The following is a 26,155-nucleotide window of genomic DNA, read 5'->3' on the forward strand; positions in this document are numbered from 1 at the left end:
TGGAACTGACCCTGGACTGTTATTTGACCACGCTTATGCCTACCGATTCTGTTTATACCTCTGCCTGATATGGAACTGACCCTGGACTGTTATTTGACCACGCTTATGCCTACCGATTCTGTTTATACCTCTGCCTGATCTGGAACTGACCCTGGACCGTTTGACCATTCTTTTTGCCTGCCTCTTGGACTGATCTTTTACCCTGCCAGTGGACTAGTGGGATTCAAAGCACAGGGGTCTCACATGTGAGGGGCTCCAGAATTGTTTTTCTGGATGAAGAAAACTATTGTTTTTGTTTTCTCATTCTAGATTAGGGTCTGGTTGCCCGGAGGCTTCAAAGAGATTTGGGTGGGAGAAGCCTCTACCCCTGTCCCCATTCTGTCCTGAACAAGGCCCTACTTCTGCCTGCTGCCTGTAGGACCTATGCCATCATGCCTGTTGCCTGGACAATTGCATTTTCTTTTGCTGACCAAGTCCCTGCCTGCTGCCTGGACCAGTGCTATCGTCCCGTGGACAACTGCGCTACTAAAACCACAGGTACATTTTTTGTTTACCCTTTGCTTAGCATAATGTATTTTGGGGTGTAATTCTTGTCATGTGTATGCTATGTGTCCCTAGAACACCGGTTGGTCTTCCTTGCATGTTGGGCCTCTGTATGTGGTCAGGCTGTGAAAAAGTCCCACACATGTGGTATCGCCATACTCAGGAGGAGCAGCAGAATGTATTTTGGGGTGTAATTTTTGCTATGTACAGGCTATGTGTTGGCAATATCTTATAAATGGACAACTTTGCATAAAAAAATTGCGTTTTCATTTTTTTTCCACATTTTCCAAAAACGTTTGGAAAAAAATGAATCGTTCAAAAGACTCATTATGCCTCATAGATTATACGTTGGGGTGTTAGCTTTCCAAAATGGGGTCACTTTGTGGGCATTTCCATTGTCCAGGTGCTCCAGGGCCTTCAAAAGTGTAATAGGTAGTCAACATGTTAGATGTGTAATTTATGCTCCTAGAACACCTGATGGTGCTCCCTGCATATTGGGGCTCTGTATGTGGTCAGGCTGTGAAAAAGTCCCACACATGTGGTATCGCCATACTCAGGAGAAGTAGCAGAATGTATTTTGGGGTGTAATTTTTGCTATGTATAGGCTATGTGTTGGCAATATCTTATAAATGGACAACTTTGCATAAAAAAATTGCGTTTTCATTTTTTTTCCACATTTTCCAGAAACGTTTGGAAAAAAATGAATCGTTCAAAAGACTCATTATGCCTCATAGATTATACGTTGGGGTGTTAGCTTTCCAAAATGGGGTCACTTTGTGGGCATTTCCATTGTCCAGGTGCTCTAGGGCCTTCAAAAGTGTAATAGGTAGTCAACAAGTTAGATGTGTAATTTATGCTCCTAGAACACCTGATGGTGCTCCCTGCATATTGGGGCTCTGTATGTGGCCAGGCTGTGAAAAAGTCCCACACATGTGGTATCGCCATACTCAGGAGGAGTAGCAGAATGTATTTTGGGGTGTAATTTTTGCTATGTACAGGCTATGTGTTGGCAATATCTTATAAATGGACAACTTTGCGTAAAAAAAATGCGTTTTCATTTTTTTCCCACATTTTCCAAAAACGTTTGGAAAAAAATGAATCGTTCAAAAGACTCATTATGCCTCATAGATTATACGTTGGGGTGTTAGCTTTCCAAAATGGGGTCACTTTGTGGGCATTTCCATTGTCCAGGTGCTCCAGGGCCTTCAAAAGTGTAATAGGTAGTCAACAAGTTAGATGTGTAATTTATGCTCCTAGAACACCTGATGGTGCTCCCTGCATATTGGGGCTCTGTATGTGGTCAGGCTGTGAAAAAGTCCCACACATGTGGTATCGCCATACTCAGGAGGAGTAGCAGAATGTATTTTTGGGTGTCATTTGTGGTATACACATGCCATGTGAGAGAAATAACCTATTACAATGACAATTTTGTGAGGGGGAAAAAAAAAATAAAAAAAATATTAATTTTGCAAAGAATTGTGGGAAAAAATTACAACATCAAAAACCTCATCATGCATCTTACTAAATACCTTGGAATGTCTACTTTCTAAAAAGGGGTCATTTGGGGGGTATTTGTACTTTCCTGGCGTGTTCAGGGCCCCAAGAAATGAGATAGGCACCGGTACAACAGGTGTGATATTTTTTTTATGATTTGCACCATAGCTTGTAGACTCTCTAACTTTCACAAAGAGCAAATAATATCCACTAATTTGGGTTATTTTTACCAAAGACATGTAGCAGTATAAATTGTGGCCAAAATTTATGAAGAAAAATTAATATTTTGCTAAATTTTATCGCATAAACTAAGAAAAATTCATTTTTTTTCAAAATTTTCCGCCTTTTTTCATTTATAGCGCAAAAAATAAAAAGTCCAGAGGTGATCAAATACCACCAAAAGAAAGCTCTGTTTGTATGAAAAAAAGGACAAAAAATTCATTTGGATACAATGTTGTATGACTGAGTAATTAACATTCAAAGTGTGAGAGTGCTGAAAGCTGAAAATTGCTCCGGGAACGAAGGTGGTTTAAGTGCCCAGTAAGCAAGTGGTTAAGACCCCCTACTTCTTTCCAGAATGTTCTGGTACTTTCTGGAAAGAGAGGTGAAGTAGGGAGGTGGAGCTGTTTGGGGTATTTTGAGGAGCCCTGACCAATCCCCAACATAGATTGGCAGGGGGCAGGCCTCCTGAAATACCTAGGGTCAGCCCAGCTGGGCAGGAGTTGTTCATGTAAAAGCTGGAGATGGAGTGCCTGGCTCCCTAATCTGGTGGGTGGTGATCTTGGGCCTGGGGCTCGGGTGCAGACAGGACCCTTCTCACGACACATAGAGGTGTAGTGGACAGTAGGCACTGGAGCAAGGGCAGGACAGCAAGATAGAACACTGCTGGGCAAGTCTCCAGGAAGGAACCACAAGTCGCAGCCAGGAGAGACACACAGTCAGGAGAGGACTTGGGAGGCACACCTAGGAGGACTGGGAGAGTGCAGTCTGGGATGGGTGCAATGCCAGTGGAGTGAACTGTGGTGGCACGGGAAGTAGAGAAAGGCATCTGCAGCCAGGAGGGCTGGCAGGGTCTGAAGAGGTGGTACTGGGAGCAGTAGCCTCATAGACAACTAACACTAAAACTACCCACCATTTTTTTTCCGCGACACTAAAGGGGCCTCCGGTCCCTGCCTGCCAAAGGCATTTACCTTAGGTCTGGTGCAGTCAGTGCCAGGCCTACAAATCAGTGATAGTTGGTCTTAGAAGTGCAAGCAAGTGATGTGCTGGAGGTGTTGAGGAAAGGTAGTCTGCAAGCAAATGATGTGCTGGAGAGAAGAGTGGAGGTGTATATACGAAGGTGTATATATGTTGAGTTCTGTGTAAATTATATTTCAATCGAGTGGGCCTCCCATATTCCCTTACCCTATCAGAGTTTAATTGACCTCAATAAAAATACAAAAAACAAGTGTAAGGACTATTTCATGTCTCTGGATGCTTGAAATCGTGTGCCTGTTTGGGCAGGGTGACAGATGGACTACTACACTCAGCAGCCCATACGGGGTGGGGGGGGGGGGGTACCGCTAAACTTTAAATCTCTTTGGACTTTTTTTCTGCACCAGGCTTCATATACACATAAATTCAGTTTAGTCATATTATAAGTAATCACTTTTTTCTATAAAATTAGATCTAGGGATCTAAATTACCAATTTCCAGCAGAAATACTTTCTTAGGTGTTTCTAGTGCAATAAATGACATAAATAACACATACAGTATATTCTGACGCACTCACCAATTTCACATAACTGTCCCCTGTATCCCATGGGGCATGAACAGGAAAAGGAATTCAGAGAACTTATACAAGTTGCACCATTCAAACAGGGATTGTTGAGACACAAGTTTATAACTGCCAAGAGAAAAAGAAATTTCATAAATGTTGTGTAATACATACGGTAATTGTTTAATATTCTAACAAACTGCTAGCCTCTACTGCTGGGACTTTTGCTCACTAGTTTTGGTGAGCAAATATGCAAGCACTTTGAGCACACATGTATGATTCTCCAACCTCTTTCTTTACATCTAAATAGGGATAAGAGACATCAAGTTTCCTTAGCTCATGTTAGTGTGGTCAGCTTTCAAATTATTATAAACTGAAAATTGGGTTAAAATCATTTAGTTAACTATGGTAGTGATTTGCGCTTAGAACGAAATGTTCTCTTTTGGCCTTATTGGACTAAACATTCCCAAAGCCATGTATATTCTACTTTCTGAGGAAGATATCTAAATATTTTTTTAAATTGTTGACACTCGCAGCTAGTGCCACTTCCTGGGGGATGAAGTTCTTTCCTGCTCAAACAGCCAGCCGTATAGTAAAATGATGAAGGCTGGGATCCCCTCTCGTTCAGTGCCCTGATTACCAGTGTAGCCCCAGCAGTACCCATCAGTGACACCAATCAGTGCCCATCAGTGACACTAATAAATGCCCATCAGTGACACCAATCAGTGCTGCTTTTCAGTGCCCATCGTGCCTGTTCATCAGTGCTGCCCTTCAGTGCCACCTATCCATGCCGCCTATCATTGCCCATCATTGCCACCTATCAGTGTCCGCATTAGTGCCTCCTAATCAGTGCCACCTAATCAGTGCCCCCTCTTAAGCACATCTTCTTCTTTAGAGTCAACAGCTATAATAAATGTAATCAATCCTCATAGCTGAGCTCATCCACCCTATTAATTTTGTTGCCCTTCACTGGATTCTTTGTCCAATGAAAGTAAAGTGAGTGACATCATAGAGCAGATTCAGGTATTAATTTATAGTCCTGGCAAGTGTATTTTCTAAATATTTTTTTTTAAATACAAAATAATTTGTAATTATTGCACTGAATCCCACACTTACATTCACAACTTTGGCCAGTTTCTCTATATCCTGTCTTGCAGGTACATATGTAGGAACCTCTGGTGTTAGTGCATATAGCATTGGGGTCACATTTTGCAGTTCCCAGGGAGCATTCATCAGCATCTGAAATACAAACACAATTTAGCTATATACAGTATACCCAGTAGGAAACATCCAGTATAATAATATTTCAGAACTGCAATAAATATAATGTAGATGTACTGGGGGCAGTTAACAAAGAGTTGGGCACGCATAATGCTTGTACAACTCTTTTTAACTTAGAACATGCAGCAAATGCTGCTTCTAAATTATTAAAGGAGAGCACGCTCCTTTGTTAATTAGAATCGATCTGATGTTTTGTGGCTCTGACAGGCAAAGAGAACAGAGAGAACTAATACTGCAGGTCTCAGTGTTTCTGCCTGTCCCCATCCCTGCTTGGCTCAGATTGTAAAGGAGTAAGGTGTTAACCTTGTGCAGTCTCTGCTCGTGTTGTGTGTTCACTGCAGTGGCAGAGATAGGGATGTGAGTGGTTGCACTTGGCGGTAATCTGCGGCAGTTTTCTGTTAATCAGGTGCAGACCTGTGCTAGTTTCTATTTTACTCTGAAAGATAAACTGGAGCAGATGGTGAAGATAAACTTGAAACAGGTCTCTGTGATCTAATGCATGCCACATCAATATAATTGCACAGGAAGCTTAGTTAATTCCCCAGACAGGCTCTAATACTTCAAACAGAGATTTTAGGATGATTTAAATACTTTAAACAAAAATCAATGGGCTCTAACCAGTGCACACAGTACAAAATTGAGCAGCTGCCGGCATAAGAACTTGAATGGCAAAACAAGTTGTCTGTTGTATACAAAAAAAAGTATTAGATTGAATGTTGGGTGACACCTATTCTTACAGTTCTTCAGAATTAGATCTACAGTTCATAATAAGATCACTCACTGATAAAAACAGAAATGATGAGGCAGAAATACAATAACACAGATGTGTATGAACATTTTCTTACCTTCATTGCATGTGCTTCCCTGCCAACCAGCTAGACACAGACAGGAGAAAGTATGGTATCCATCAATACAGGTGCCACGATTTCTACACGGGTTTGAGGCACAGTCATCAGGGTCTGTAAGGAAACAATTTGTCTATCACAAAGGTATAAAAATGCGAGAGAGCCATAGAAGAATTAAATCAGGGCTGAGAGAAAAGGGGGGGGGGCAGAAGGTGTACATGCCAGTGCTTATATGTGGAGGGGGTAGGGGAGGAAAATTCTTGGAGCTTTGCCTGCTTTGTTCATCTGTCAGAAGAGGCAGGTGCCTTGATAGCTGTTGGAGGGAGAATTCTGCTCTCTTCTCCCTCCAATTTCAGCCCAAGAACAGGTACCTCCATCTCAGCACAATGCCATTGAGGAGTGAGGGCAGATCGCTCTTTTTCCTGTTTACCTTTGTCATGTGACGTATCACATGACCTGAGATAGAAGGAATGGGAAACTACCTACATTCCCCTTGGGCGCAGAGCTGAGAAGGAGGTCTGAACCGAGTGAGTATACAGAGGGTGTGGGATAGCTCAATCCTAGACTTTCCCAAAACCCCATTTAAAAAATGCACCACATGTCAAAGGAAATCACATTGTTTTCAATGGTTCCCTTCCTAATCAATTGGATTTAGCAAGGTGCGATTTTGGAAAGGGCTCCTGCACTTTTTTAGTGCCACTCCAGTGTGATTTCAGCCCCATTGACTTCTATGTTATCTCACAGAAGTCACAACATCATTAGATAAGAAGTTATTCCTGTGGGACTTTGATAGATATTTTCTTAACCCTCACCTCTGCTCCCAGGTCATTGCTTCCTAAAAACTCTTTACCCAAGCACATTCCAGTCACACCTGAGCATAGTGAAAATACATGTTCCCACTCATTTTTCACTGCCCCATGCGTGGCACACATAAGGCAGCCTATTCACTTGAATAGGTTGCCCTACGTGCAACAGATGCCCCAAAGTAGCGCCAGAACCTTTCCGGTCATGGAGACTCACACGTTTTTTCAGTGCACTTTTTGGAGAGATTGCAGCGCTTTGTGTTGCATAGCAAAACGTGGGTCTGCCAACCAGGACTGTGGTGTCATCAACAATTAGGATGCCAACGCAGCTCACAAAATATGCATTTCGGCTCACGTTTCCAAACACGCATCAGCTTGCATTGCAAATTAAGGCTGCATTCGCATCTGCGCATTTCTGAACACAAAAACATGCACTTTGCTGCACATTTCAGAAATACGCTGCAAATGTGCTTCACATTTGTCTTGCCATTTAGGCTGCATTTTTTATCTAAACATTTCTGAATATAAAAATGCATGTTTCATCCTATGCTTTGGAAGCAGGTGCTCCAGAGCTCAGTAAATGAGGTACGCTTCACTTTTGCAAAGAGTACCCAATAACATGCAAGGAAAATAAAAATAACTGCATTTTTGCTTCCACATGATTGGATGATGAAAGTCAGCAGAGCTTCTGCTCAGTTACTAAGCGCTGGTGCAACTGCCTTTAGTAAATCAACCCCATTAACTGTTACTTGCCAGATCACCAGGTAAAAGGAAGAAAAAGGAATAAAAAAAAAAAAAGAAAATGAATGCAGCCACCACATTCAGGATTGCTAAGCTGCAATATATAGAATTTTTATTTTTCGGTTCAATTATGCTTCAGTTCATTTTGATTAAGATGTGTGCCCATCCAAAACAGTTTTTCTTAGTTTTGGATAGACTGGACAAAGATTGCCACTGCTATTAAGGAGGACATCATCAGATAGATTTGCCTTCACTTACTGTCCTTTCGACAACTTTTTCCTGGACAGGAACTGGGAAGTCTCCAACAGTACCCCCGACAAATAAAAATATAGTACAGTAGGGATTAGATCAATTGCCAGGTCAATGTCCCTGTTGCAGATTCCCCCTCTTTGTATCTGGTGAAACTATTGTTAGTAGGAAAGTGAATGTGGTAAAATATCTCCTTAAAAGAACCCTATACTGTATAGAATATGTACCAGACTGGAGATCCTCTCCTTTCTAAGAATATCCAAAATTTTAGTTTTGCAAGCAACTTTTTTTTTAGTGACAGAGTTGCTTTATACGGATACAGATATTCATTTGTAGACTAAAATATAATTACATACATTATACTCTCTATATTTCTTTATAATTTAACATACCTGTTGTATTAGTGAAAAGGCTCTGAGTTGTCATTGTTGTAGTTGCAGAACTGAGGCTTGTAATGGCTTTGGTTGTTTCAAGTGGATAGGCAGTTGTTGCTTTACTACCTGTTAGAAGAAAGGTAAATGTAACCCTGAGAAAGCTGTTGTTATAGCCTTATGCCGCGTACAGACGATTGGACATTCCGGCAACAAAACCGTGGATACATTTTCGACGGATGTTGGCTCAAACTTGTCTTGCATACATACGGTCACACAAATGTTGTCGGAAATTCCGAATGTTAAGAACCCGGTGACGTACAACACGTACAAGGGCACTAGAAAGGGGAAGTTCAATACCAGTCGCGTTAGTAGAAGTTTGGTGAGAGACGATTAGCGCTTTCAGCCTCGTGCTTTTCAGTCCGTTACAAATGTCCGATGGGGCCTACACAGGGTCGGAATTTCCGACCAAAAGCTCCCATCGTACATTTGTTGTCGGAAATTCTGACTATGAAAAACCACTTTGGTTAAATCACATTTAAACACACCTATGTCCTGTAGTGACTTAGTGGCTGGCAGATGAAAGTACATCATTTGACGGAACGTAGGAATACAACATACTCGAAAATGTAAGATACTGAAGATTGCGACAGATGATGTACTGTAGCTCTTAAGGCCGAAACACAGTAAAGTGCAAAAAAGGTTCCGTTTTTGACAGCCCATTCACTTCAGTAGGCCTCTAGGTGCATGTGAATGTGCAAAAAGTACACCACTTTTAGCAATTGTGTTATACCAAACTACATGGTACTGCAGTATTATGCAGTTTGGTGACCACAAACGTGCTACATTTGGGGTGCTATTAACAAACAATGGCATTAATAAATTATGGTATCTAACATGGGCAGGACATTCCTTTGTGAATTGGCTTTTTAAGACAGTGAAGTAAAGACTTGCTTTATACTGAAGTAGTTCCCTTTTGCAGGCACCTTTCTTTGGAATCTTTTTTTAAAAGTATACAGATATTTATTTGTGGAAATGCATAAACGTTTAAATCTCTCTATATTTTATTGTTTTGGTATATACTATACCTGTTGTTTTAGTGGTAGGTCTCTGAGTTGTTGCTGTTTTTGTAGTTGTTGTTGTAGTTGTTGTAGTTGTTGTAGTAGTTGCAGAAGTTGCACTTGTACTGGCTTTGGTTGATTCAAGCAGATTTATGCCTGTTGATTTACTGCCTATTATAAAAGAGGCAAAGCAGACCTATGCTGTTATAGCCTTCATTTATAAATGTAATTCGAAATGTAATTATTAACCCATAGTTAACCTTAATTTCTCCTCATAGATACAGTATACAGAAAAGATAGATAGATAGATAGATAGATAGATAGATAGATAGATAGATAGATAGATAGATAGATAGATAGATAGATAGATAGATAGATTATTTTATTAACGCCATCTTCTTTTTCCTATATATATATATATATATATATATATATATATATATATATATATGTTGGTGGGTTGTAACCGACTTAGTTAGGTGCTGCCCAGGATAGGGGGGGTGAGGGTTCATGTTTCCCCAGTTCTTTTTATGGTTTTTCTGTAGGCCCAACCCACTGTGTTATAAGAGAGAGACAGTGGTTTGGAGCAGTGAGCCCGAAGAAGAGAGAGTAGGAGAGCCATGCTTATGTGGAGTATGAGAATGTCGTCTGCTACTATGACAGTGATGTAGCAGGTCATCGGGACGCAGGGTTTATCCCCAAAGACACCAGTCATTGGGGAATGCCTTACACAAGGACTCTACCTTTGCTGGAATGCCTGGGCAGCACGTAGCCTGAGTTAGGATTAAGATTGTAGCAGGAAAGACTGTTCTCGTGTTTTGGACTTTGTAATATGTTGAAATTTTTTTAAATAAAGCTTTTGAAACCTTGTTCCCACCTGGTCTAAAGTTGCTTAAGGGTATGTAATGCAAGGAACCAGCACATTAAGGCCCTTAAGCGCAAAATCCCATACCTGTACGTGATACTTTTCTTTGGCTCTGGGATACGGTTACGCAGGCACCGGAGCCCCGCTCCCGCTGTGATTGGACACAGCTGGAGCCAATCAGTGGGTTCGGCATACCCGAAGTCCACCGAAAACCCAGCGATTGTTCAGAGAGAGGCAGAACGGCGGTCTGCCTATGTAAACAAGGCAGGTTGCAGTTCTGCTAGTAAGAAAGGCAGAAATCTTGTGTTTCTGCTAAGCAGGAACACTGATCTCTGCATTACTTCAATTAAAACATTCTCCATACAGTAAGAAATCACTCTCAGGGAACATAGTTAACCCTTTGGTCACCCCTGAGGTCAACCCCTTCCCTGCCAGTGTCATCAGTACAGTGACAGTCCTTTTTTTTAGTACTGATCACTGTATTGGTGTCACTGGTCCCCAAAAAGTGTCACTTATTGTCAGATTAGCCTGCCGCAATGTCGCAGTCCTGCTAAAAATCGCTGATCGTCGCCATTACTAGTAAAAAATATAAAAGTCCATAAATATATCCCATAGTTTGTAGACGCTATAACTTTTGCGCAAACCAATCAATATACGATTATTATTATTATTTTTTTACCAAAAACATGTAGCAGAATAAATACTGTCCTAAATTGATGAAGAAATTCGATTTTTTATATTTTGTTTATTGGATGTGTTTTATAGCAGAAAGTAAAAAATGTTTTTTTTTTTTCAAAATTAATGGTCTTTTTTTGTTTATAACGCAAAAAGTAAAACCGCAGAGGTGATCAAATAACACCAAAAGAAAGCTCTATTTGTGGAAAAAATTACATCAATTTTATTTGGGTACAGTGTCGCACGACTGCGCAATTGTTAGTTAAAGCAACGCAGTGCAGTATCACAAAAAATGGCCTGGTCAGGAAGGGGGTAAAACCATCCAGAGCTGAAGTGGTTAAAGTCCCTGTCTGTTCTAGTGGTACAGCCGTATTTTGAAGAAGCTTTCAAAAGTCCTGGATGATTCTAGCTCACCAAGAAGCTGACATATCACCTCTAATGCTGAAGGAGCACTCAAGGCTCTAGTCTGTGTGCTACACACAAAGTAGAGATTTAGGAGAGAAGACACTACTTTGAGAAAGAAAGAGAGAGAGCATATTCCACAGTGGAGAGATTAGTAATCAGACTAGGGAGGAATGAGCTATTTGAGGAAATACTGGTCCATGTATAGTCTGTCAGATGCACTGTAGTTTGTACATACTTTTTTGTATTTGCTTTAGTTAAAGTGGATGTAAACCCACTGTCATCATTTAGAATTCAGTAATATAGTGGATATCTATAAAGATGTATCCTTATCTTTCCAAACTCACCCCTTCAGCTGTGCGGCGCCCCGCAATATTGACAAATGTGTGGGCGTATCTTCTTTCCGGCGCTTGGTGGGCAGAGTCGTGACGTCAGAGGACTCATCTGCCCACCACTACACTCCACTGGCTAGCCAGCGTTGCGAGGTTGAGCGTCTCACCAAGGGAGACTGAAGTGCACTTACATGAGTGACAGAGCGTGTTCTGTGAAGAAGCAGAGCGCGCTCATGTTACTCCTGCGCATGTGCAGAAGTAACAGCATTGAAAAATAATGCCTCTCTCAGGTTGGTGCATGAGATATGCAAATCACCTGTCACTCAGCAGGGGGGGGGGGGGGAGAACTGACTGGGTTTTCTCCATTAGTCTGTTTTATCTCACTGAAAAAAGATAAGAGGATTGCTCAGAGCTGGATTAACTCTTTGTGGCAAGACTGGGCATAGATGATATGAAATCCTATACTGTACAATGTACTAGACCCAAATTGCTTGAGTTTATGAAGAGCAGACATAGATTTTTTTTTCACCCAGTACTATGAATTTTAGGACTGACATTAAAAACTAAACATGGACATATTCAGACTGAATAAATATTATCGACTCTTAATTATTTTATTTGCTAAAAAGGATAATACTTTGCAGCAAAAGCAAAGGAGAAATTAATTTGGTAATACAAATGTGGAGGATCACTGAGAGAAGCAATCTGAATATATCAGTTCCTGCAAGGTGAAAAAATAGGTCATCATTTTTAATGTATTTATTACATGAAAAGAAAAATGTACCTGTTTGTGGCAACGATGAAGATGAATAACTCTGGAATGCTGTTGAATCAAAAGCAGCAGTTTTTTCAGTCAACATAGTTGTTTGCATTTTGGATGATGACTCATAAGTAGTGATTTTCTCAGTAGATGAGGAAGGAGATATACTGCTGAAATCTGAGGTATATATGGGAGATGGTCTGGGTTCCAGTGTGGATACAATAGTAGAGGTACTGGAAGCGTCAGTAAAAGAGGATAAAGACATGCCAGGTTCTGATGTAAATGTAGATAAAGTAGTCAATGGTTTTGTAGATGTAAAGTCAAAGGTTGTTTGATATTCAGAGGTTGATTGCTCAGACCTGCTTGTTGATTCTGAAGCTGAAATCATATTTGTACTCAATGTTTCCATTTTTGTTCCCTTTGGTGGTGTTAAATGTGAAACATCAGATGGTTCATTTGAGGTAGTCTCAGATGGGATAGAATGTAATTCAGTAGACTGTTCAGTTGTTAGAGAAGCAGGGGAACTTTCACTTTCAGAAGTTTTTTCAGTCAACATAGTTGTTTGCAATTTGGATGATGACTCGAAAGCAGTGATTTTCTCAGAAGATGAGGAAGGGGATATGCTGATGAAATCTGAGGTATATATGGGAGTTGGTCTGGGTTCCAATGTGGATACAATAGTAGAGGTACTGGAGGTGTCAGTAGATGAGGCTAAAGACATGCTGGGTTCTGATGTAAATGTAGATAATGTGGTAAATGGTTTTGTAGATGTAATATCGAAGGTTGTTTGATATTCAGAGGTTGATTGCCCAGACCTGCTTGTTGATTCTGAAGGTGAAATCATATTTGTACTCAATGTTTCCATTTTTGTTCCCTTTGGTGATGTTAAATGTGAAACATCAGATGGTTCGTTTGAGGTAGTCTCAGATGGGATAGAATGTAATTCAGTAGACTGTTCAGTTGTTAGAGAAGCAGGGGAACTTTCACTTTCAGAAGTTTTTTCAGTCAACATAGTTGTTTGCAATTTGGATGATGACTCATACGTAGTGATTTTCTCAGAAGATGAGGAAGGGGATATGCTGCTGAAATCTGAGGTATATATGGGAGTTGGTCTGGGTTCCAATGTGGATACAATAGTAGAGGTACTGGAGGTGTCAGTAGATGAGGCTAACGACATGCTGGGTTCTGATGTAAATTTAGATAAAGTAGTCATTGGTTTTGTAGATGTAAAGTCAAAAGTCGTTTGATATTCAGAGGTTGATTGCCCAGACCTGCTTGTTGATTCTGAAGGTGAAATCATATTTGTACTCAATGTTTCCATTTTTGTTCCCTTTGGTGATGTTAAATGTGAAACATCAGATGGTTCGTTTGAGGTAGTCTCAGATGGGATAGAATGTAATTCAGTAGACTGTTCAGTTGTTAGAGAAGCAGGGGAACTTTCACTTTCAGAAGTTTTTTCAGTCAACATAGTTGTTTGCAATTTGGATGATGACTCATAAGTAGTGATTTTCTCAGAAGATGAGGAAGGGGATATGCTGCTGAAATCTGAGGTATATATTGGAGTTGGTCTGGGTTCCAATGTGGATACAATAGTAGAGGTACTGGAGGTGTCAGTAGATGAGGCTAAAGACATGCTGGGTTCTGATGTAAATGTAGATAATGTGGTAAATGGTTTTGTAGATGTAATATCGAAGGTTGTTTGATATTCAGAGGTCGATAGCTCAGACCTGCTTGTTGCTTCTGAAGCTGAAATCATATCTGTACTCAATGTTTCCATTATTGTTTCCTTTGGTGACGTTAGGCGTGAAAAATCAGATGGTTCGTTTGAGGTAGTCTCAGATGGGATAGAATGTAATTCAGTAGACTGTTCAGTTGTTAGAGAAGCAGGGGAACTTTCACTTTCAGAAGTTTTTTCAGTCAACATAGTTGTTTGCATTTCGGATGATGACTCATAAGTTGTGATTTTCTCAGTAGATGAGGAAGGGGATATGCTGCTGAAATCTGAGGTATATATAGGAGTTGGTCTGGGTTCCAATGTGGATATAGTAGTAGAGGTACTGGAGGTGTCAGTAGATGAGGCTAAAGACATGCTGGGTTCTGATGTAAATGTAGATAATGTGGTAAATGGTTTTGTAGATGTAATATCGAAGGTTGTTTGATATTCAGAGGTTGATAGCTCAGACCTGCTTGTTGCTTCTGAAGCTGAAATCATATCTGTACTCAATGTTTCCATTATTGTTTCCTTTGGTGACGTTAGGCGTGAAAAATCAGATGGTTCGTTTGAGGTAGTCTCAGATGGGATAGAATGTAATTCAGTAGACTGTTCAGTTGTTAGAGAAGCACGGGAACTTTCACTTTCAGAAGTTTTTTCAGTCAACATAGTTGTTTGCATTTCGGATGATGACTCATAAGTAGTGATTTTCTCAGTAGATGAGGAAGGAGATATACTGCTGAAATCTGAGGTATATATGGGAGTTGGTCTGGGTTCCAATGTGGATATAGTAGTAGAGGTACTGGAGGTTTCAGTAGATGAGGCTAAAGACATGCTGGGTTCTGATGTAAATGTAGATAATGTGGTAAATGGTTTTGTAGATGTAATATCGAAGGTTGTTTGATATTCAGAGGTCGATAGCTCAGACCTGCTTGTTGCTTCTGAAGCTGAAATCATATCTGTACTCAATGTTTCCATTATTGTTTCCTTTGGTGACGTTAGGCGTGAAAAATCGTATGGTTCGTTTGAGGTAGTCTCAGATGGGATAGAATGTAATTCAGTAGACTGTTCAGTTGTTAGAGAAGCAGGGGAACTTTCACTTTCAGAAGTTTTTTCAGTCAACATAGTTGTTTGCATTTTGGATGATGACTCATAAGTTGTGATTTTCTCAGTAGATGAGGAAGGGGATATGCTGCTGAAATCTGAGGTATATATAGGAGTTGGTCTGGGTTCCAATGTGGATATAGTAGTAGAGGTACTGGAGGTGTCAGTAGATGAGGCTAAAGACATGCTGGGTTCTGATGTAAATGTAGATAATGTGGTAAATGGTTTTGTAGATGTAATATCGAAGGTTGTTTGATATTCAGAGGTTGATAGCTCAGACCTGCTTGTTGCTTCTGAAGCTGAAATCATATCTGTACTTAATGTTTCCATTATTGTTTCCTTTGGCGACGTTAGACGTGAAACATCAGATGGTTTGTTTGAGGTAGTCTCAGATGGGATAGAATGTAATTCAGTAGACTGTTCAGTTGTTAGAGAAGCAGGGGAACTTTCACTTTCAGAAGTTTTTTCAGTCAACATAGTTGTTTGCATTTTGGATGATGACTCATAAGTAGTGATTTTCTCAGTAGAAGAGGAAGGAGATATACTGCTGAAATCTGAGGTATATATGGGAGTTGGTCTGGGTTCCAGTGTTGATACAGTAGTAGTGGTACTGGAAGAGTCAGTAGATGAGACTAAAGACATGCCGGGTTCTGATGAAAATGTAGATAATGTAGTCATTGGTGTTGTAGATGTAAAGTCATAGGTCGTTTGATATTCAGAGGTTGATTGCCCAGACCTGCTTGTTGATTCTGAAGGTGAAATCATATTTGTACTCAATGTTTCCATTTTTGTTCCCTTTGGTGGTGTTAAATGTGAAACATCAGATGGTTCGTTTGAGGTAGTCTCAGATGGGATAGAATGTAATTCAGTAGACTGTTCAGTTGTTAGAGAAGCAGGGGAACTTTCACTTTCAGAAGTTTTTTCAGTCAACATAGTTGTTTGCAATTTGGATGATGACTCGAAAGCAGTGATTTTCTCAGAAGATGAGGAAGGGGATATGCTGATGAAATCTGAGGTATATATGGGAGTTGGTCTGGGTTCCAATGTGGATACAATAGTAGAGGTACTGGAGGTGTCAGTAGATGAGGCTAAAGACATGCTGGGTTCTGATGTAAATGTAGATAATGTGGTAAATGGTTTTGTAGATGTAATATCGAAGGTTGTTTGATATTCAGAGGTTGATTGCCCAGACCTGCTTGTTGATTCTGAAGGTGAAATCATATTTGTACTCAATGTTTCCATTTTTGTTCCCTTTGGTGATGTTAAATGTGAAACATCAGATGGTTCGTTTGAGGTAGTCTCAGATGGGATAGAATGTAATTCAGTAGACTGTTCAGTTGTTAGAGAAGCAGGGGAACTTTCACTTTCAGAAGTTTTTTCAGTCAACATAGTTGTTTGCATTTTGGATGATGACTCATAAGTTGTGATTTTCTCAGTAGATGAGGAAGGGGATATGCTGCTGAAATCTGAGGTATATATAGGAGTTGGTCTGGGTTCCAATGTGGATATAGTAGTAGAGGTACTGGAGGTGTCAGTAGATGAGGCTAAAGACATACTGGGTTCTGATGTAAATGTAGATAATGTGGTAAATGGTTTTGTAGATGTAATATCGAAGGTTGTTTGATATTCAGAGGTCGATAGCTCAGACCTGCTTGTTGCTTCTGAAGCTGAAATCATATCTGTACTTAATGTTTCCATTATTGTTTCCTTTGGCGACGTTAGACGTGAAACATCAGATGGTTCGTTTGAGGTAGTCTCAGATGGGATAGAATGTAATTCAGTAGACTGTTCAGTTGTTAGAAAGGCAGGGGAACTTTCACTTTCAGAAGTTTTTTCAGTCAACATAGTTGTTTGCAATTTGGATGATGACTCGAAAGTAGTGATTTTCTCAGAAGATGAGGAAGGGGATATGCTGCTGAAATCTGATGTATATAGGGGAGTTGGTCTGGGTTCCAGTGTGGATACAGTAGTAGAGGTACTGGAAGCGTCAGTAGATGAGACTAAAGACATGCTGGGTTCTGATGAAAATGTAGATAATGTAGTCATTGGTTTTGTAGATGTAAAGTCAAAAGTCGTTTGATATTCAGAGGTTGATTGCCCAGACCTGCTTGTTGATTCTGAAGGTGAAATCATATTTGTACTCAATGTTTCCATTTTTGTTCCCTTTGGTGATGTTAAATGTGAAACATCAGATGGTTCGTTTGAGGTAGTCTCAGATGGGATAGAATGTAATTCAGTAGACTGTTCAGTTGTTAGAGAAGCAGGGGAACTTTCACTTTCAGAAGTTTTTTCAGTCAACATAGTTGTTTGCAATTTGGATGATGACTCATAAGTAGTGATTTTCTCAGAAGATGAGGAAGGGGATATGCTGCTGAAATCTGAGGTATATATTGGAGTTGGTCTGGGTTCCAATGTGGATACAATAGTAGAGGTACTGGAGGTGTCAGTAGATGAGGCTAAAGACATGCTGGGTTCTGATGTAAATGTAGATAATGTGGTAAATGGTTTTGTAGATGTAATATCGAAGGTTGTTTGATATTCAGAGGTCGATAGCTCAGACCTGCTTGTTGCTTCTGAAGCTGAAATCATATCTGTACTCAATGTTTCCATTATTGTTTCCTTTGGTGACGTTAGGCGTGAAAAATCAGATGGTTCGTTTGAGGTAGTCTCAGATGGGATAGAATGTAATTCAGTAGACTGTTCAGTTGTTAGAGAAGCAGGGGAACTTTCACTTTCAGAAGTTTTTTCAGTCAACATAGTTGTTTGCATTTTGGATGATGACTCATAAGTAGTGATTTTCTCAGTAGATGAGGAAGGGGATATGCTGCTGAAATCTGAGGTATATATAGGAGTTGGTCTGGGTTCCAATGTGGATATAGTAGTAGAGGTACTGGAGGTGTCAGTAGATGAGGCTAAAGACATGCTGGGTTCTGATGTAAATGTAGATAATGTGGTAAATGGTTTTGTAGATGTAATATCGAAGGTTGTTTGATATTCAGAGGTTGATAGCTCAGACCTGCTTGTTGCTTCTGAAGCTGAAATCATATCTGTACTCAATGTTTCCATTATTGTTTCCTTTGGTGACGTTAGGCGTGAAAAATCAGATGGTTCGTTTGAGGTAGTCTCAGATGGGATAGAATGTAATTCAGTAGACTGTTCAGTTGTTAGAGAAGCACGGGAACTTTCACTTTCAGAAGTTTTTTCAGTCAACATAGTTGTTTGCATTTCGGATGATGACTCATAAGTAGTGATTTTCTCAGTAGATGAGGAAGGAGATATACTGCTGAAATCTGAGGTATATATGGGAGTTGGTCTGGGTTCCAATGTGGATATAGTAGTAGAGGTACTGGAGGTTTCAGTAGATGAGGCTAAAGACATGCTGGGTTCTGATGTAAATGTAGATAATGTGGTAAATGGTTTTGTAGATGTAATATCGAAGGTTGTTTGATATTCAGAGGTCGATAGCTCAGACCTGCTTGTTGCTTCTGAAGCTGAAATCATATCTGTACTCAATGTTTCCATTATTGTTTCCTTTGGTGACGTTAGGCGTGAAAAATCAGATGGTTCGTTTGAGGTAGTCTCAGATGGGATAGAATGTAATTCAGTAGACTGTTCAGTTGTTAGAGAAGCTGGGGAACTTTCACTTTCAGAAGTTTTTTCAGTCAACATAGTTGTTTGCATTTTGGATGATGACTCATAAGTTGTGATTTTCTCAGTAGATGAGGAAGGGGATATGCTGCTGAAATCTGAGGTATATATAGGAGTTGGTCTGGGTTCCAATGTGGATATAGTAGTAGAGGTACTGGAGGTGTCAGTAGATGAGGCTAAAGACATGCTGGGTTCTGATGTAAATGTAGATAATGTGGTAAATGGTTTTGTAGATGTAATATCGAAGGTTGTTTGATATTCAGAGGTTGATAGCTCAGACCTGCTTGTTGCTTCTGAAGCTGAAATCATATCTGTACTTAATGTTTCCATTATTGTTTCCTTTGGCGACGTTAGACGTGAAACATCAGATGGTTTGTTTGAGGTAGTCTCAGATGGGATAGAATGTAATTCAGTAGACTGTTCAGTTGTTAGAGAAGCAGGGGAACTTTCACTTTCAGAAGTTTTTTCAGTCAACATAGTTGTTTGCATTTTGGATGATGACTCATAAGTAGTGATTTTCTCAGTAGAAGAGGAAGGAGATATACTGCTGAAATCTGAGGTATATATGGGAGTTGGTCTGGGTTCCAGTGCTGATACAGTAGTAGTGGTACTGGAAGAGTCAGTAGATGAGACTAAAGACATGCCGGGTTCTGATGAAAATGTAGATATTGTAGTCATTGGTGTTGTAGATGTAAAGTCATAGGTCGTTTGATATTCAGAGGTTGATTGCCCAGACCTGCTTGTTGATTCTGAAGGTGAAATCATATTTGTACTCAATGTTTCCATTTTTGTTCCCTTTGGTGGTGTTAAATGTGAAACATCAGATGGTTCGTTTGAGGTAGTCTCAGATGGGATAGAATGTAATTCAGTAGACTGTTCAGTTGTTAGAGAAGCAGGGGAACTTTCACTTTCAGAAGTTTTTTCAGTCAACATAGTTGTTTGCAATTTGGATGATGACTCGAAAGCAGTGATTTTCTCAGAAGATGAGGAAGGGGATATGCTGATGAAATCTGAGGTATATATGGGAGTTGGTCTGGGTTCCAATGTGGATACAATAGTAGAGGTACTGGAGGTGTCAGTAGATGAGGCTAAAGACATGCTGGGTTCTGATGTAAATGTAGATAATGTGGTAAATGGTTTTGTAGATGTAATATCGAAGGTTGTTTGATATTCAGAGGTTGATTGCCCAGACCTGCTTGTTGATTCTGAAGGTGAAATCATATTTGTACTCAATGTTTCCATTTTTGTTCCCTTTGGTGATGTTAAATGTGAAACATCAGATGGTTCGTTTGAGGTAGTCTCAGATGGGATAGAATGTAATTCAGTAGACTGTTCAGTTGTTAGAGAAGCAGGGGAACTTTCACTTTCAGAAGTTTTTTCAGTCAACATAGTTGTTTGCATTTTGGATGATGACTCATAAGTTGTGATTTTCTCAGTAGATGAGGAAGGGGATATGCTGCTGAAATCTGAGGTATATATAGGAGTTGGTCTGGGTTCCAATGTGGATATAGTAGTAGAGGTAATGGAGGTGTCAGTAGATGAGGCTAAAGACATACTGGGTTCTGATGTAAATGTAGATAATGTGGTAAATGGTTTTGTAGATGTAATATCGAAGGTTGTTTGATATTCAGAGGTTGATAGCTCAGACCTGCTTGTTGCTTCTGAAGCTGAAATCATATCTGTACTCAATGTTTCCATTATTGTTTCCTTTGGTGACGTTAGGCGTGAAAAATCAGATGGTTCGTTTGAGGTAGTCTCAGATGGGATAGAATGTAATTCAGTAGACTGTTCAGTTGTTAGAGAAGCACGGGAACTTTCACTTTCAGAAGTTTTTTCAGTCAACATAGTTGTTTGCATTTCGGATGATGACTCATAAGTAGTGATTTTCTCAGTAGATGAGGAAGGAGATATACTGCTGAAATCTGAGGTATATATGGGAGTTGGTCTGGGTTCCAATGTGGATATAGTAGTAGAGGTACTGGAGGTTTCAGTAGATGAGGCTAAAGACATGCTGGGTTCTGATGTAAATGTAGATAATGTGGTAAATGGTTTTGTAGATGTAATATCGAAGGTTGTTTGATATTCAGAGGTCGATAGCTCAGACCTGCTTGTTGCTTCTGAAGCTGAAATCATATCTGTACTCAATGTTTCCATTATTGTTTCCTTTGGTGACGTTAGGCGTGAAAAATCAGATGGTTCGTTTGAGGTAGTCTCAGATGGGATAGAATGTAATTCAGTAGACTGTTCAGTTGTTAGAGAAGCAGGGGAACTTTCACTTTCAGAAGTTTTTTCAGTCAACATAGTTGTTTGCATTTTGGATGATGACTCATAAGTTGTGATTTTCTCAGTAGATGAGGAAGGGGATATGCTGCTGAAATCTGAGGTATATATAGGAGTTGGTCTGGGTTCCAATGTGGATATAGTAGTAGAGGTACTGGAGGTGTCAGTAGATGAGGCTAAAGACATGCTGGGTTCTGATGTAAATGTAGATAATGTGGTAAATGGTTTTGTAGATGTAATATCGAAGGTTGTTTGATATTCAGAGGTTGATAGCTCAGACCTGCTTGTTGCTTCTGAAGCTGAAATCATATCTGTACTTAATGTTTCCATTATTGTTTCCTTTGGCGACGTTAGACGTGAAACATCAGATGGTTTGTTTGAGGTAGTCTCAGATGGGATAGAATGTAATTCAGTAGACTGTTCAGTTGTTAGAGAAGCAGGGGAACTTTCACTTTCAGAAGTTTTTTCAGTCAACATAGTTGTTTGCATTTTGGATGATGACTCATAAGTAGTGATTTTCTCAGTAGAAGAGGAAGGAGATATACTGCTGAAATCTGAGGTATATATGGGAGTTGGTCTGGGTTCCAGTGTTGATACAGTAGTAGTGGTACTGGAAGAGTCAGTAGATGAGACTAAAGACATGCCGGGTTCTGATGAAAATGTAGATAATGTAGTCATTGGTGTTGTAGATGTAAAGTCATAGGTCGTTTGATATTCAGAGGTTGATTGCCCAGACCTGCTTGTTGATTCTGAAGGTGAAATCATATTTGTACTCAATGTTTCCATTTTTGTTCCCTTTGGTGGTGTTAAATGTGAAACATCAGATGGTTCGTTTGAGGTAGTCTCAGATGGGATAGAATGTAATTCAGTAGACTGTTCAGTTGTTAGAGAAGCAGGGGAACTTTCACTTTCAGAAGTTTTTTCAGTCAACATAGTTGTTTGCAATTTGGATGATGACTCGAAAGCAGTGATTTTCTCAGAAGATGAGGAAGGGGATATGCTGATGAAATCTGAGGTATATATGGGAGTTGGTCTGGGTTCCAATGTGGATACAATAGTAGAGGTACTGGAGGTGTCAGTAGATGAGGCTAAAGACATGCTGGGTTCTGATGTAAATGTAGATAATGTGGTAAATGGTTTTGTAGATGTAATATCGAAGGTTGTTTGATATTCAGAGGTTGATTGCCCAGACCTGCTTGTTGATTCTGAAGGTGAAATCATATTTGTACTCAATGTTTCCATTTTTGTTCCCTTTGGTGATGTTAAATGTGAAACATCAGATGGTTCGTTTGAGGTAGTCTCAGATGGGATAGAATGTAATTCAGTAGACTGTTCAGTTGTTAGAGAAGCAGGGGAACTTTCACTTTCAGAAGTTTTTTCAGTCAACATAGTTGTTTGCATTTTGGATGATGACTCATAAGTTGTGATTTTCTCAGTAGATGAGGAAGGGGATATGCTGCTGAAATCTGAGGTATATATAGGAGTTGGTCTGGGTTCCAATGTGGATATAGTAGTAGAGGTACTGGAGGTGTCAGTAGATGAGGCTAAAGACATACTGGGTTCTGATGTAAATGTAGATAATGTGGTAAATGGTTTTGTAGATGTAATATCGAAGGTTGTTTGATATTCAGAGGTCGATAGCTCAGACCTGCTTGTTGCTTCTGAAGCTGAAATCATATCTGTACTTAATGTTTCCATTATTGTTTCCTTTGGCGACGTTAGACGTGAAACATCAGATGGTTCGTTTGAGGTAGTCTCAGATGGGATAGAATGTAATTCAGTAGACTGTTCAGTTGTTAGAAAGGCAGGGGAACTTTCACTTTCAGAAGTTTTTTCAGTCAACATAGTTGTTTGCAATTTGGATGATGACTCGAAAGTAGTGATTTTCTCAGAAGATGAGGAAGGGGATATGCTGCTGAAATCTGATGTATATAGGGGAGTTGGTCTGGGTTCCAGTGTGGATACAGTAGTAGAGGTACTGGAAGCGTCAGTAGATGAGACTAAAGACATGCTGGGTTCTGATGAAAATGTAGATAATGTAGTCATTGGTTTTGTAGATGTAAAGTCAAAAGTCGTTTGATATTCAGAGGTTGATTGCCCAGACCTGCTTGTTGATTCTGAAGGTGAAATCATATTTGTACTCAATGTTTCCATTTTTGTTCCCTTTGGTGATGTTAAATGTGAAACATCAGATGGTTCGTTTGAGGTAGTCTCAGATGGGATAGAATGTAATTCAGTAGACTGTTCAGTTGTTAGAAAGGCAGGGGAACTTTCACTTTCAGAAGTTTTTTCAGTCAACATAGTTGTTTGCAATTTGGATGATGACTCATAAGTAGTGATTTTCTCAGAAGATGAGGAAGGGGATATGCTGCTGAAATCTGAGGTATATATTGGAGTTGGTCTGGGTTCCAATGTGGATACAATAGTAGAGGTACTGGAGGTGTCAGTAGATGAGGCTAAAGACATGCTGGGTTCTGATGTAAATGTAGATAATGTGGTAAATGGTTTTGTAGATGTAATATCGAAGGTTGTTTGATATTCAGAGGTCGATAGCTCAGACCTGCTTGTTGCTTCTGAAGCTGAAATCATATCTGTACTCAATGTTTCCATTATTGTTTCCTTTGGTGACGTTAGGCGTGAAAAATCAGATGGTTCGTTTGAGGTAGTCTCAGATGGGATAGAATGTAATTCAGTAGACTGTTCAGTTGTTAGAGAAGCAGGGGAACTTTCACTTTCAGAAGTTTTTTCAGTCAACATAGTTGTTTGCATTTTGGATGATGACTCATAAGTTGTGATTTTCTCAGTAGATGAGGAAGGGGATATGCTGCTGAAATCTGAGGTATATATAGGAGTTGGTCTGGGTTCCAATGTGGATATAGTAGTAGAGGTACTGGAGGTGTCAGTAGATGAGGCTAAAGACATGCTGGGTTCTGATGTAAATGTAGATAATGTGGTAAATGGTTTTGTAGATGTAATATCGAAGGTTGTTTGATATTCAGAGGTTGATAGCTCAGACCTGCTTGTTGCTTCTGAAGCTGAAATCATATCTGTACTCAATGTTTCCATTATTGTTTCCTTTGGTGACGTTAGGCGTGAAAAATCAGATGGTTCGTTTGAGGTAGTCTCAGATGGGATAGAATGTAATTCAGTAGACTGTTCAGTTGTTAGAGAAGCACGGGAACTTTCACTTTCAGAAGTTTTTTCAGTCAACATAGTTGTTTGCATTTCGGATGATGACTCATAAGTTGTGATTTTCTCAGTAGATGAGGAAGGGGATATGCTGCTGAAATCTGAGGTATATATAGGAGTTGGTCTGGGTTCCAATGTGGATATAGTAGTAGAGGTACTGGAGGTGTCAGTAGATGAGGCTAAAGACATGCTGGGTTCTGATGTAAATGTAGATAATGTGGTAAATGGTTTTGTAGATGTAATATCGAAGGTTGTTTGATATTCAGAGGTTGATAGCTCAGACCTGCTTGTTGCTTCTGAAGCTGAAATCATATCTGTACTTAATGTTTCCATTATTGTTTCCTTTGGCGACGTTAGACGTGAAACATCAGATGGTTTGTTTGAGGTAGTCTCAGATGGGATAGAATGTAATTCAGTAGACTGTTCAGTTGTTAGAGAAGCAGGGGAACTTTCACTTTCAGAAGTTTTTTCAGTCAACATAGTTGTTTGCATTTTGGATGATGACTCATAAGTAGTGATTTTCTCAGTAGAAGAGGAAGGAGATATACTGCTGAAATCTGAGGTATATATGGGAGTTGGTCTGGGTTCCAGTGCTGATACAGTAGTAGTGGTACTGGAAGAGTCAGTAGATGAGACTAAAGACATGCCGGGTTCTGATGAAAATGTAGATAATGTAGTCATTGGTGTTGTAGATGTAAAGTCATAGGTCGTTTGATATTCAGAGGTTGATTGCCCAGACCTGCTTGTTGATTCTGAAGGTGAAATCATATTTGTACTCAATGTTTCCATTTTTGTTCCCTTTGGTGGTGTTAAATGTGAAACATCAGATGGTTCGTTTGAGGTAGTCTCAGATGGGATAGAATGTAATTCAGTAGACTGTTCAGTTGTTAGAGAAGCAGGGGAACTTTCACTTTCAGAAGTTTTTTCAGTCAACATAGTTGTTTGCAATTTGGATGATGACTCGAAAGCAGTGATTTTCTCAGAAGATGAGGAAGGGGATATGCTGATGAAATCTGAGGTATATATGGGAGTTGGTCTGGGTTCCAATGTGGATACAATAGTAGAGGTACTGGAGGTGTCAGTAGATGAGGCTAAAGACATGCTGGGTTCTGATGTAAATGTAGATAATGTGGTAAATGGTTTTGTAGATGTAATATCGAAGGTTGTTTGATATTCAGAGGTTGATTGCCCAGACCTGCTTGTTGATTCTGAAGGTGAAATCATATTTGTACTCAATGTTTCCATTTTTGTTCCCTTTGGTGATGTTAAATGTGAAACATCAGATGGTTCGTTTGAGGTAGTCTCAGATGGGATAGAATGTAATTCAGTAGACTGTTCAGTTGTTAGAGAAGCAGGGGAACTTTCACTTTCAGAAGTTTTTTCAGTCAACATAGTTGTTTGCATTTTGGATGATGACTCATAAGTTGTGATTTTCTCAGTAGATGAGGAAGGGGATATGCTGCTGAAATCTGAGGTATATATAGGAGTTGGTCTGGGTTCCAATGTGGATATAGTAGTAGAGGTACTGGAGGTGTCAGTAGATGAGGCTAAAGACATACTGGGTTCTGATGTAAATGTAGATAATGTGGTAAATGGTTTTGTAGATGTAATATCAAAGGTTGTTTGATATTCAGAGGTCGATAGCTCAGACCTGCTTGTTGCTTCTGAAGCTGAAATCATATCTGTACTTAATGTTTCCATTATTGTTTCCTTTGGCGACGTTAGATGTGAAACATCAGATGGTTCGTTTGAGGTAGTCTCAGATGGGATAGAATGTAATTCAGTAGACTGTTCAGTTGTTAGAAAGGCAGGGGAACTTTCACTTTCAGAAGTTTTTTCAGTCAACATAGTTGTTTGCAATTTGGATGATGACTCGAAATTAGTGATTTTCTCAGAAGATGAGGAAGGGGATATGCTGCTGAAATCTGATGTATATAGGGGAGTTGGTCTGGGTTCCAGTGTGGATACAGTAGTAGAGGTACTGGAAGCGTCAGTAGATGAGACTAAAGACATGCTGGGTTCTGATGAAAATATAGATAATGTAG

At 39.8% G+C, this 26,155-nt stretch overlaps 1 protein-coding gene across 1 annotated transcript in view; it reads right to left on the reverse strand.

The window, feature by feature from the left end:
- Positions 1–25,972, reverse strand: part of LOC120936886 (mucin-12-like) — a 115,005-nt gene extending 89,033 nt beyond the window's left edge. The window contains exons 1-6 of the mRNA XM_040349652.1: positions 12,203–25,972; positions 9,172–9,315; positions 8,105–8,212; positions 5,920–6,033; positions 4,910–5,032; positions 3,809–3,922 (exon numbers count right to left, since the gene is read on the reverse strand). Of these exons, the coding sequence (XP_040205586.1) occupies positions 3,809–3,922; positions 4,910–5,032; positions 5,920–6,033; positions 8,105–8,212; positions 9,172–9,315; positions 12,203–25,958 (14,359 nt within the window). The 5' untranslated portion in view covers positions 25,959–25,972. The remainder of the gene's footprint in view (positions 1–3,808; positions 3,923–4,909; positions 5,033–5,919; positions 6,034–8,104; positions 8,213–9,171; positions 9,316–12,202) is intronic.
- Between the last annotated feature and the right edge of the window lie 183 nt (positions 25,973–26,155).

The sequence above is a fragment of the Rana temporaria genome, chromosome 4, assembly GCF_905171775.1.
Source record: "Rana temporaria chromosome 4, aRanTem1.1, whole genome shotgun sequence".
Taxonomy (NCBI): Eukaryota; Metazoa; Chordata; class Amphibia; order Anura; family Ranidae; genus Rana; species Rana temporaria.